The sequence below is a fragment of the Borostomias antarcticus genome (assembly GCF_949987555.1).
Source record: "Borostomias antarcticus genome assembly, chromosome: 2".
NCBI classification, from domain to species: Eukaryota; Metazoa; Chordata; class Actinopteri; order Stomiiformes; family Stomiidae; genus Borostomias; species Borostomias antarcticus.
The window spans coordinates 9,257,613-9,270,112 of record NC_140235.1 but is presented as its reverse complement, the minus strand read 5'-3'; the positions used below and the strand labels follow the sequence as shown (position 1 = coordinate 9,270,112).

Genomic DNA, 12,500 nt, shown 5'->3' with positions numbered 1-12,500 from the left:
TATATTATAATTTATTTACACAAATTTCATAAATATTCTTTCTCTTATTCTCTCTCTCTCTCACACACACACACACGCAGCTTTTTATTAAATATTGATTTGGTCACATGGCAGCAAAATGATTTGAGGGAATGTCAGTCATGTGTGAAGGTGTTTGTCTAATTTAGTTTTTAAAGCTAATTCATATCTGTCATTTACTGCAGGGAAAGAGGAGGTCCATGATAACAGCACAGACAGACAGCCAACACAGCCAACAGAGACAGACAGCAGACAGGCAGACAGGCAGACAGGCAGACAGGCAGACAACAGAGACAAATAGACATGAGGTCGTGCAAACAAGAGATACACATTTAAATCTTAATGTTACATTAAAATGGGGCTGCATTATTAAACAAATGTGTTTAATAAAATACATTGAATGAAAAAATTAGTCTTTCTTTCCCCTAAAAATCATGTAAGTGGTCTCCAGATGTTGAGGGCCATGGATTACTGGGCCCTGGGACAAAAAGGTTTGAGAAAGGCTGTGCTAGCCTACACACACACACACACACACACACACACACACACACACACACACACACACACACACATACTGTAAGACACACACACCTCTACACAACTCTTCTGGGTCTTCCTCCAGTAATATGTGTGTGGATGAGTGGCGAGGCTTATAGATGATGGTGTGTGGATGAGTGGAGAGGGTTATGGATGATGGTTATAGATGAGTGGAGAGGGTTATGGATGATGGTTATGGATAATTGGAGTGGGATAATGGATGCTGGTGTGTGGATGAGTGGAGAGGGTTATGGATGATGGTGTGTGGATGAGTGGAGAGGGTTATGGATGATGGTGTGTGGATGAGTGGAGAGGGTTATGGATGATGGTTGTGGATGATTGGAGTGGGGTAATGGATGCTTTTGTGTGGATGAGTGGAGAGGGTGATGGATGATGGTGAGTGGAGTCTCTCTCTCCCCCTCCCTCCTCTCCCCCTCCCTCCTCTCTCCATCATCCGTCTCACATCCATCAGTCCCTCCTGTCCTCCCTCCCTTCTATACCTCCTTTTCCCCGCCCCTCCCAGTCATCCATACATCCTTCCTCCCCTCCCTCCCTCTCCATCATCCGTCCCTTTCCCTCCCTCTCCATCATCCGTCCACTCTCCCTCCCTCTCTTCCTGTAGACGGTCTTCTCTCATATTTGAGTAGTTCCATCGGGATGTAGGCCAGGACGTGAGCTGACCTCCTCCTACCCTCGCTCCTCCTTGCAGGAGACTTGGAGGAAGTGGAGCACACAGTGTGTGTGTGTGTGTGTGTGTGTGTGTGTGTGTGTGTGTGTGTGTGTGTGTGTGTGTGCGTGCGTGCGTGCGTGCGTGCGTGCGTGCGTGCGTGCGTGCGTGCGTGCGTGCGTGCGTGCGTGCGTGCGTGCGTGCGTGCGTCCTTACTACGAGGAGGAAGTGGAGCAGAAGAGATGTCTCCAGAGCAGCACTATGAACAGTGCCGATGAAAATCAAGGAACTATAAGTGTCTGTATCTGTGTATGAGGGTGTGTGAGCGTGTGTGTGAGCGTGTGTGTGTGCGTGCTTGTGTGTGTGTGTGAGTGTGTGCGCGTGTTTGCGTGCGTGCTTGTGTGTCTGTGTGTGTGTGTCTGTGTGGGTGTGCAGCACATTGGGCCTCACTTCATGAGACTTTTGTCAGCGCTGATGGGGCATGGCCGTGTGTGTGTGTGTGTGTGGGTGTGTGTGTGCGCACGTGCATGCGTGCCTCTTTGTGAGAGAGAGAGAGAGAGAGACAGAGAGAGAGAGACATAGAGAGAGAGTCTGTCATAAACCCGTCCTTCCATTCCCTCTCCCATCGTCTCTAACGAGATGCAGCTGCTCATTCATGGAATATCCCCGCTAGAGGTAGCATACATGAAAACAGACCAGAATAGAAATGCTTGTCTCTTAGGTCCCGACTCTTCTGTGTTTCATAAATCAAACTCTCATGAGGTGCCTTAATTTAGGTATTTAGCGTGCAGTAGTCTTGTGGTCTTTGTCCTGTGATTTCTGTAATGATTAAAACGGACTGCTTAACAGAAAGTAGATGTCTCTGGAGGTTGGCTAATGTTGGATGTAGATAAACTATATTGTGGTTGTCGTGGTGCCGGTTTAATACATGGAAAATACTGTAAAACATTACTGCTGTGACCTAACTTCAACATTCCCTCTATTCTCTCTCCTCTTTCTCTCTGTCTCTCTTTCTCGCTGTCTCTCTCTGTCTCTCTCTCCCTCTTTCCCCCACATCTTTTTCCTTCTCTCTCTCCCTCTCTCTCTCTTTCTCTCTCTCTATCTCTTTCTCTCTCTCTATGTCTCTCTCTCCCTCTCTCTCTCTCTCTCTCTCTCTCTCTCTCTCTCTCTACTGTATGTCTCTCTATCACAGTTCTGTGTATCCAGGCTGGCACCATTCAGTTCACCAAGGAACCCAAATCCCAGGATGCCTTGCACGGGCGCAGTGCGATGCTGCGCTGTGAGGTCAGCGACCCCGTGGACAACCACATCGTGTACAGCTGGCTGCACAACGGACAGCCGCTGGCGGAGGACGAGCGGCGCTTCCAGGAGGGCGGGAACCTGAAGTTCACGGCGGTGGATCGCAGACTGGACGCCGGGAACTTCGAGTGCGTGGCCCTCAACGCCGTCACGGGCGAGGACCTCCACTCCACCAACGCCTCCTTCAACATCAAGTGTGAGTTCAGTTTCTCTAAACAAAAACAACAAACATCTTTATTGGTCGTGCAGTGAGACACACATCACGATGCCGAAACACACACACACATGCGCGCACACACACACACACATACACACACACACACACACACACACACACACGTGAATGGAGCGTCCACCGATTAAATTCTTCACATGCTCTTAACCCATCCCTTCATCTTCCGCCAAGGGCAGCTGGGAGCAGACAGTAGGCAGCGTGCATGAGCCGCGCCACGGGGACTGACCAAGGGCTCCTGTCCGTCTTGGTCAGGGACGGACAGCGTTGGCAATCTGTTCTTCTGCATTTTTTTTCCTATTGGGTTCTTTTTGAAGGAGCCCCTTGCAAACACGGGGAGAACATGCAAACTCCGTACAGAAAGGCCTGGAGACCCTCTTGTGTGAGGCGAATTACTGCGCCACCGTGCCACAAGTGAGCGATTTTGGGGTTCAGTGTCTCGCTCAGGGACACACAGAGCTGGTTGTGATCCCCAGCCGGCCGCTCTACCTCCCGAGCTACAACCACAGCAGCGCCGCAATCTTTAAATCTTAACATACTTCACAGTAAAACAAGAGAATTGTGTCTTTTATGTTTTAATGGCCCGCCTCACACACCTCAAGTTTCAAACAAGCACAAACTCTAAGGGATATAAGATATGATTGAGAAGGCTGGTCATACCAAGACACAGAACAAAAGCTGCGCGTATCAAATGTCCGCTGGTTTGAGATGACAAAATGTCTCTACGTTGTAGCGTCTTTGTATCTTTTCCCTCTCTTTGAGGGAAAGCGGATATCTGTGCCACACATGTGTTTCTAGTTTCAGTTGTGTAACTCTCTCTTTTTCCACATCCCCTCAAAAGGCTTTTTGTGTGAAAATTACTGAGGAGTGAAATTCACCTTCCAGCCATGTAATTATTCTCGTCTAGATTAACACCGTTTCTGCTTTTTATTCAGGATTCTTTCTTTTTTTCCCTCTCAAAATCCCCCTCGAAGTCTTTGTCCTTTCTGTCCCAGTACTCAGAGATCCTGGCCTCGCATGTTGTTGGTCACATAACCAAACCACAGAGACCCTCTAATGTTTCAGAAGAAACCAGAGAAAAGAAAAGAGGTGTGGCCCCGACTCCGACAGCACACGGTGATGTGTAGGGCTGGGCTGAAGGGCCCCTAGTGGTGGGAACCGTGGGGAAGGACCTCTGGATCTCAGTACAGTACAGCACGTGAGAGTGTTTCACCCACAGAGGTCCAACTGCTGCGAGGAAAAAAAACAACATACTGTAGAGAAGGCAAGGCCTTCCCTGTAGACAAACACAGGCACACGTGCTCATGGTCGAGGTCCAGGAAAACACACGTATGCTCACACACACACACACACACACACACACACGCGCGGTCGAGGTTCAGACCAGGGCCTGTGATCCCATGCCACCCGTGGCGTGGATGTGGTCTGATGCGGTGCCTGATCTAGAAATGAGACGGCGCACGCTATCCCAGTGTCTTATTTTTAAGACCCTCATCTGACCTGAAGGAATATGCTTTATGTCCTGTAATTAAATATGATTTATAACAGTAATAAAAGTGTTCTGACTCACTTGACAGATGAAAACAAGTTAGACTTGAACCACAGTTTAGAGGAGTCGTCATAGCGACCTGGAATCAACTCTATTATCTGGCAGGATACTGACATTAATATCAATAACAAAGAGAGATTTTATTGGGATGAAGTCTTTGTGTGAGTCAATCATGATGAATTAATGTCTCTTATTAACGTTTACTCGTGTGTGTGTGTGTGTGTGTGTGTGTGTGTGTGTGTGTGTGTGTGTGTGTGTGTGTGTGTGTGTGTGTGTACGTACTGTATGTGTGCCATCAGGGACCAGAAGTGTACTGCTACTGCCACGTTTTATTTATAAACGGTTGTACAGTAGGAGCGCACACACGCACGTTCACCCCACATGCTGATGCCGTCTCGCTGTGTCCCATATCTGGGAGAGCACAGGAACACGTCTGTAGGCAGGAATGCGCTCTGGTCCGGCCGGCCGTGGTGTGTGAGAACGTGTTGACAGAGCAGCCTATCAAAGAGCCCCCCCCACTGCCACCTGACAGGACCAGAGCAGATCCAGACCAGATTCCCTGCCAAGCCCCTCATCACCACCACCACACACACCCCCACCCAGCTAGGAGATTACATAGGACTAATATAGAGGAGATAACATAGGACTAATATAGAGGAGATAACACAGAGAATTACATGGAGAATCCCACATTTTCATTTCTGTTTAGAAACAATTGAACAGTGGACATATGTAGCTGAAGTGGTGTTGTGATTTTCAAGCCTAATTACATCTGGGATGTGAAAGCCACACACACCAACAACACATTTATCAGTGTGTCCCATTCCCCAGTGCATGTTGACACTGTGGATCAGCCTAAGCAGATTGAGTTGAGGCTGTGACAGATGTTTTCATATTTTCGAAGCATGCATTTCACGGGCAATAAACTCACACAACATACTAAGTAAAATACCCCTCTGGCATCAGCGTGGCGTGTGTGTGCGCTCATGCATGTGGTAGTTTGCGTGTTTGTCGAGTAGGATGTTGTGTATGGCTCTGTGAGGGGATTCAGTGTGTGTGTGCGTGTGTGTGTGCGTGTGTGTGTGCACTGGAGTATATGTAATAGTGAGCAGCACCATCCCACTCTTTACAGTACGTAGCTACGCTGGGTGGGGGAGACTGTTCCTCTGTCTCTCTCTTTCAATGGAAACTCCCCTAATCCTGTCTGTTGAGAACAGTCATTTGGAGTAATTATCCCCTGTGTTCCTTAATGGAGGCTTAGTCCCCTACTCTCATTCAGCCCATGCCTCTGCCTCCTCCCCTCCTCCTCCTCTCCTCCAGCCCCATGCCGCCTCCTCTCCTCCTCCTCTCCTCCAGCCCCATGCCTCCTCCTCCACCTCTCCTCCAGCCCCATGCCTCCTCCTCCTCAACTCCTCTAATCCAGGCCATGCCTCCGCCTCCTCCCCTCCTCCTCCTCTCCTCCAGCCCCATGCCTCCTCCTCCTCCCCTCCTCCTCTCCTCCAGCCCCATGCCTCCTCCTCCTCCCCTCCAGCCCCATGCCTCCTCCTCCTCCCCACCTCCTCCTCTCCTCCAGCCCCATGCCTCCGTCTCCTCCCCTCCTCCTCCTCTCCTCCAGCCCCATGCCTCCTCCTCCTCAACTCTCCTCTAATCCAGGCCATGTCTGCCTCCTCCTCTCCTCTCCTGTCCTCTCCTCTCAGTGGTAGTGGTCCCGGGTGGGTGATTGTTGTCCCGGGTGGGGGTTAGTGGTCCTGGATGGGGGTTAGGGGTCCTGGATGGGGGTTAGGGGTCCTGGATGGGGGTTAGGGGTCCTGGATGGGGGTTAGGGGTCCTGGATGGGGGTTAGTGGTCCTGGATGGGGGTTAGGGGTCCTGGATGGGGGTTAGGGGTCCTGGATGGGGGTTAGGGGTCCTGGATGGGGGTTAGGGGTCCTGGATGGGGGTTAGTGGTCCTGGATGGGGGTAGTGGTCCCAGGTAGGGGGTAGTGGTCCCGGGTGGGGGGTAGTGGTCCCGGGTGGGGGGTAGTGATCCCCGGGTGGGGGGTAGTGGTCCCAGGTAGGGGGTAGTGGTCCCAGGTAGGGGGTAGTGGTCCCCGGTGGGGGGTAGTGGTCCCCGGGTGGGGGGTAGTGATCCCCGGGTGGGGGGTAGTGATCCCCGGGTGGGGGGTAGTGATCCCCGGGTGGGGGGTAGTGATCCCCGGGTGGGGGGTAGTGGTCCCGGGTGGGGGGGTAGTGATCCCCGGTAGGGGGTAGTGGTCCCCGGCTGGGGGGTAGTGGTCCCGGGTAGGGGGTAGTGGTCCCGGGTAGGGGGTAGTGGTCCCGGGTAGGGGGTAGTGGTCCCGGGTAGGGGGTAGTGATCCCGGGTGGGGGGTAGTGGTCCCCGGGTGGGGGGTAGTGGTCCCCGGGTGGGGGGTAGTGGTCCCCGGGTGGGGGGTAGTGGTCCCGGGTGGGGGGTAGTGGTCCCCGGTGGGGGGTAGTGGTCCCCGGTGGGGGGTAGTGGTCCCCGGGTGGGGGGTAGTGGTCCCGGGTGGGGGGTAGTGGTCCCCGGTGGGGGGTAGTGGTCCCCGGTGGGGGGTAGTGGTCCCCGGTGGGGGGGGTAGTGGTCCCCGGGTGGGGGGTAGGGGTCCCCGGGTGGGGGGTAGGGGTCCCCGGGTGGGGGGTAGTGGTCCCCGGGTGGGGGGTAGTGGTCCCCGGGTAGGGGGTAGTGGTCCCCGGGTGGGGGGTAGTGGTCCCCGGGTGGGGGGTAGTGGTCCCGGGTGGGGGGTAGTGGTCCCGGGTGGGGGGTAGTGGTCCCCGGTGGGGGGTAGGGGTCCCCGGGTGGGGGGTAGGGGTCCCCGGGTGGGGGGTAGGGGTCCCCGGGTGGGGGGTAGGGGTCCCCGGGTGGGGGGTAGTGGTCCCGGGTGGGGGGTAGTGGTCCCCGGTGGGGGGTAGTGGTCCCCGGTGGGGGGTAGTGGTCCCGGGTAGGGGGTAGTGGTCCCGGGTGGGGGGGTAGTGGTCCCCGGGTGGGGGGTAGGGGTCCCCGGGTGGGGGGTAGGGGTCCCCGGGTGGGGGGTAGTGGTCCCCGGGTGGGGGGTAGGGGTCCCCGGGTGGGGGGTAGTGGTCCCCGGGTGGGGGGGGTAGTGGTCCCCGGGTGGGGGGGTAGTGGTCCCGGGTGGGGGGGTAGTGGTCCCCGGGTGGGGGGTAGTGGTCCCCGGGTGGGGGGTAGGGGTCCCCGGTGGGGGGTAGGGGCTCTGGGTGGTAGAGGCAGGGCTGTGGCAGCTCAGGCAGTCTCTAATCTCTATTGTCATCTTCTTGTTGCTCCTGGATATCAATCAGACACAGTAACGAGATGTGGTATGGCAATGTCCCGGTGCACCCCCTCCCCCCTCTCTCTCTCTCTCTCGCTCCATCTCTCTGGGGAGCAGCTGTGGTGTTTTTTAGAACCACTCTACAGTCCTACATCTTCCTCCTCCTCTCAGAACCTTTCCACCTCAAGCGTTTTCATTTCCCATGGCGTCCTGTCAGAATAAGCCGGGCCCAGCGGCCCGTTCTGACCGGCCGGTGATCCGCCTGTCTTCCTCCGTCACGCTGAGGTGATTGGCTGTGACACCTCATCCAATGCGGCGTTGAAGTCAAACCTGCCCACAGGGCTTCACGAGACGCCGCCCTCGCCTACCCTGCTCCTCAAATCAGGACGCCATGTTGAAGGGTTCTGTTCACACAAAGCTCCAGATGAGCCTGTCTGTGTTCATGCTCGCCATGCACTCATATGTTCTTTCATTAATTTCTTCAGTATGTGGCTTCTTTCTCTCTCTTTCTTTCTCTCTTTCTCTCATCTCTCTTTCTCTCCTCTCTTTCTCTCTCTCTATTTCTCTATCATTCTCTCTTTCTCTCTTTGTCTCTCTTTGTCTCATTTCGCTTTCTCTCTCTGTCTTTCCTTCTTTCTCTCTCTGTCTTTCTCTCTTTCTCTCTCTGTCTTTCTCTCTCTTTCTCTCTGTCTCTCTCTTGGTTGACCAAACCCACCCGTCGCTCTCCATCACAGAAACCTTTCACCATGGCAACAAATCAGCTCAGTGAGCTCAACACAGTGATCCTTGGTGCATTGGAGCTGTGATTGGCCCTGAGCCTCTGTCCTAACAACGTCCTAACAACGTCCTAACAACGTCTGTGTTATTAACAAGGCGTTGATGGCCCTTCCTGCCCCGCCTCAGGAACTCAGACTGCCTCGTAATTATCAGTTAGGTTGCCAGGTTTGTTCCATTGCATGTCTGCTCCCCCCATTCACAAATACAGTGGTGATGAGGTTCTAGTGGGAGATGAGGTAGTATGTACAGTACAGTAGACAGCTGGAGAGTATGTTGTCAAGACAGGGCAGACTGGAGCTGTGTAACGGCCATATAGGTGAATCGTATAGGTGAATCATATACAAGTAGGTGAATTGTATATGCGAATCATATAGGTGAGTCGTATACAGGTAGGTGAATGGTATAGGTGAATTGTACAGGTGAATCTCATGAGCTCTGTTCTACTTTGTCCTTGTCCTTTGTGAGTCAGTTTCCTGTGTAGAGAGGGGGCCTCCCCCCCCCATGTCAGCACCATAATGACAGCTCTCCTGAGGGCCCCAGGTCATTACTGTTGAGGGCTCCATCCTCCTCACACACACACGCATGCACACATACAGTACGCACACAGACAGACACACACAAACTCGCGCACACACTCACTCACTCACACACACGCACGCACGCACACACACTACCACACACACACGACCATGCACATGCATGCGCTCACACACGCACCCGCACAGATGCACACAGACACACACACACACAAACACTCTTGAAATTACGGGCCTGGCCTTGACTGACAGCCTTAGCTAATCAGCATCCCACCTCCAGTGTAAGAAATATTTCACACACAAACACACACACACACACACGCAGGGCAGGCTCTGTCAGTGCTGGCTAATGAGCACTGCCTGGCTCGGGAGGATGACAGAGGGGCTTATAGGCAACGTTTCCGTAGAGACAGTTTCCCATGGTCCCCTCAGGGCACGGAAGGTTACCATGGGCTACCTTAACGCGTTGTGACAGGTCCTTCCTCTAGCGCCCCCTCTGAGCTCACAGTGGCGCTGCGCCCTCCTCCCCCCCTACACTAGCTGTCTCCTGGGGAAGCTCGTTCCATGCATATTTCATAGACGACCAAAACACTGGCACTGTGCCATGGGCCATATGACACATACACACACACACACACACACACACACATACTTATGTATTTACTCGAGCATAAACTCGAACAAACGTGCACTCTGTCAGAGTGTATACACACACACACACACACGCATAGTAATCCCAATCTTATTAAATCAAACACACACCGACTCAAGCGTGTCAAATGAACAGACGCACATGACCTACATGTCCTTATATAGATAACAATTAACCTACTGTACATGCTGAGTCATGCTGAAAACATGCAGTCGCACAAGACTGACGAATGGTTCTCTACCATTAGTCATTAGTCTGGGTTCTTCAGTGAGAGAACGTCATTGGTTATAGTCTGGGTTCTTCAGTGAGAGAACGTCCTTGGTTAACGCTGTAGCACAGGAGGGAGGGAGGGTCGTCCAATGATTGTAGGGTCGCTAGTTTGAATCCCGGCTCCTCCTGACGACATGTTGAAGTATCCTTGGGCAAGACACTGAACCCCACATTTTTCCCAATGAGCAGGCTAGCACCTTGCATGGCAGCTGCCAACATTGGTGTGTGTGTGTGTGTGAATAGGTGAAAGAGAGGCTAAATCGTGTAAAGCGTGGATAATAAAGCGCTCTAAATGCAGTCCATTTATCATTTGAACAGGGTGAATATAATACCTTATATAAATCATTTAAAACTGGTTGATTAGTCATTCATAACTGATTTATTAAATGTGAGCAGACGTAAAAAAACGTTATAAATGATCTCATAAACCATTAGAAAATCTTTTGAAACATGTTTATAAATACAGAACTGCTCATTTATAAATAGCTCACTAACTTTTATAAATGTAATAATGTTGAACGGTTGAATAATGTTGAACAGACTATGAACAGATGCTTTATAAATGGTTTATTAACGAGGGTTATTCTAAAGCGTTACCCATCCTGTAGTCTTCTCCCAGACCCGCAGGGCTGAGCCAGAAGCGTACAAGAATGTCGGTCTGCCGTCGGCGTGAGTTTTTCCGAGCAGCCTTCTTTGACAGAGTTGATTCCCCAGTTACACTGCCGGACTGAGTCTTAATGGAAAGACCAGACTCTCTTTCTTTATGAGCTCCTCAGACAGTGAGAGTGGGCCTTTTAAACTGACAGAGTCAATGTAGCCTGTCTCTATAAAGAGCTGATGTACATGCAGTAGGCGATGCTGTGCCCGGAGAGGTGGACTAGTGGTTTCTGCGTGGGCGTCCGTCCCTCCTTTCCTTCCCCCATCCTGCTGTCAGTGCCTCGCCCTCCTTATGTCTGCTACATCCATTAGCTCCAGCGCTAGCTAGCTAGCTAGCCCCGATGTGCTGGCCTCACGAGGGGAGACAGGGGACAGGAATACCACTTAACTCAATGTTCCTCCTGTCCCCCTGACAGTCTCGCTGACTGTCTCTCTCTCTCTCTCTCTCTCTCTTTCTCTCCCTCTCTTTCTCTCTCTCTCTTTCCCCCCCCTCTCTCTTTCTCACTCTCTTTCTCTCTCTTTTTCTCCCTTTCTCTCTTTCTCTCCTTCTCTTTCTCTCTTTTCTGTTAACACATCAAGGTCCACATTGGAAATAGGTGTGAGGCTTTATTGTGTTATCCTTTACAATTTTTCAAGCTGTGATGTAATCATCTGATTGTCTTTTTCCTTTATTGTCAAATGAAATAAACTCGCTCTCTCTGTCTCCCCCCCCCCCCCCCTCTCTCTCTCTCTCTCTCTCTCTCTCTCTCTCTCTCTCTCTCTCTCTCTCTCTGTCTCTCTCTCTCTCTCTTTGTCTCCAGGGCTGGAGAGCGGTGGCGTGACCCTGAAGGAGCCAGCTTCTGTGGAGGAGATAGAGAGCTCTGGACCGGTGACACTACGGTGCCAGATTGACGGACACCCGCGGTGAGAACCCCCCCCCCCCCCATCACCTTCAGTTCAGAGGGCACCGTTCTGACACAGCGTGTGACGTCACAGAACAGAACAGCACTCATATGGACTGACACTCTCTAGCACTCCCCTGGCCTCTCTCATGTCCTGTCTCCCCCTAACCACAACTTTACTCCCTCTCCTCCTCCTGTTGCTCTCTTCTCTCTCTCCTTCCTCCTCCCCTCTCCTCCTCTCCTCCCCTCTCCTCTCCCCTCCTCTCCTCCCCTCTCCTCTCCCCTCCCCTCCTCTCCTGTCCTCTCCTCCCCTCTCCTCTACCCTCCTCCTCTCTCTCCTCCTCTCCTCCCCTCTCCTCTCTCCAGGCCTACCTGTCAGTGGATCAGAGACGAGGTGAAGCTGACAGAGAAGACCCACCAGATCAATAACAAGGAGCGCACGCTGACCTTCCGCAGCGCCAGCCCCGATGACAACGCCGTCTACTACTGCTGCGCCAAGAACGCCGCCGGGCACGTCTGCAGCAACAGCAACTTCACCCTCAACATCATAGGTGTGTGTGTGTGTGTGTGTGTGTGTGTGTGTGTGTGTGTGTGTGTGTGTGTGTGTGTGTGTGTGTGTGCGTGTGTGCGTGTGTGCGTGCGTGCGTGTGCGTGTAGTCTGCATGCCTTTCTGTAGCCTGGTACACCAGACTCATCATCATTTTGAGTCTGGACTTCAGCCGCCCAGAGCGATTTGAGTTTTCCCAGAAAATGGGGCACCAATCAAAGGACTGCATTTTAATAGCTGTCCCGCCCCCAGTCCCTAATTGGTTCCAGTAGATGATGACTGGAATGGCTAGTAGAGATACAGGAGTCCGCTAGTAGAAATACAGGAGTCCGCTAGTAGAAATACAGGAGTCCGCTAGTAGAAATACAGGAGTCCGCTAGTAGAAATACAGGAGTCCGCTAGTAGAAATACAGGAGTCCACTAGTAGTAGAAGAGTAATGGCAGCTCCCGCAGCAATGAGCGGTAATGTTAACGTTAGAACAATAAACACAGCCATAAGTGAGGTTACTGCAGAAATAGACTCAATAACAACAATTAAAAAAGAATAAGAGTATGCACTAGCGGAGTTTCTCAGTGGAAAATACGTTTTCTTCTT

The 12,500-nt window shown here is 52.4% G+C and overlaps 1 protein-coding gene across 1 annotated transcript in view; it reads left to right on the top strand.

Moving 5' to 3' along the window:
* The window catches only part of ptk7b (protein tyrosine kinase 7b), a gene marked incomplete at its 3' end in the record, with an annotated part of 72,907 nt that overhangs the window by 40,356 nt on the left and 20,051 nt on the right, over window positions 1-12,500 (top strand). The window contains exons 2-4 of the mRNA XM_084457281.1: window positions 2,415-2,717; window positions 11,278-11,380; window positions 11,725-11,909. Coding sequence (XP_084313407.1) covers window positions 2,415-2,717; window positions 11,278-11,380; window positions 11,725-11,909 — 591 coding nt within the window. The remainder of the gene's footprint in view (window positions 1-2,414; window positions 2,718-11,277; window positions 11,381-11,724; window positions 11,910-12,500) is intronic.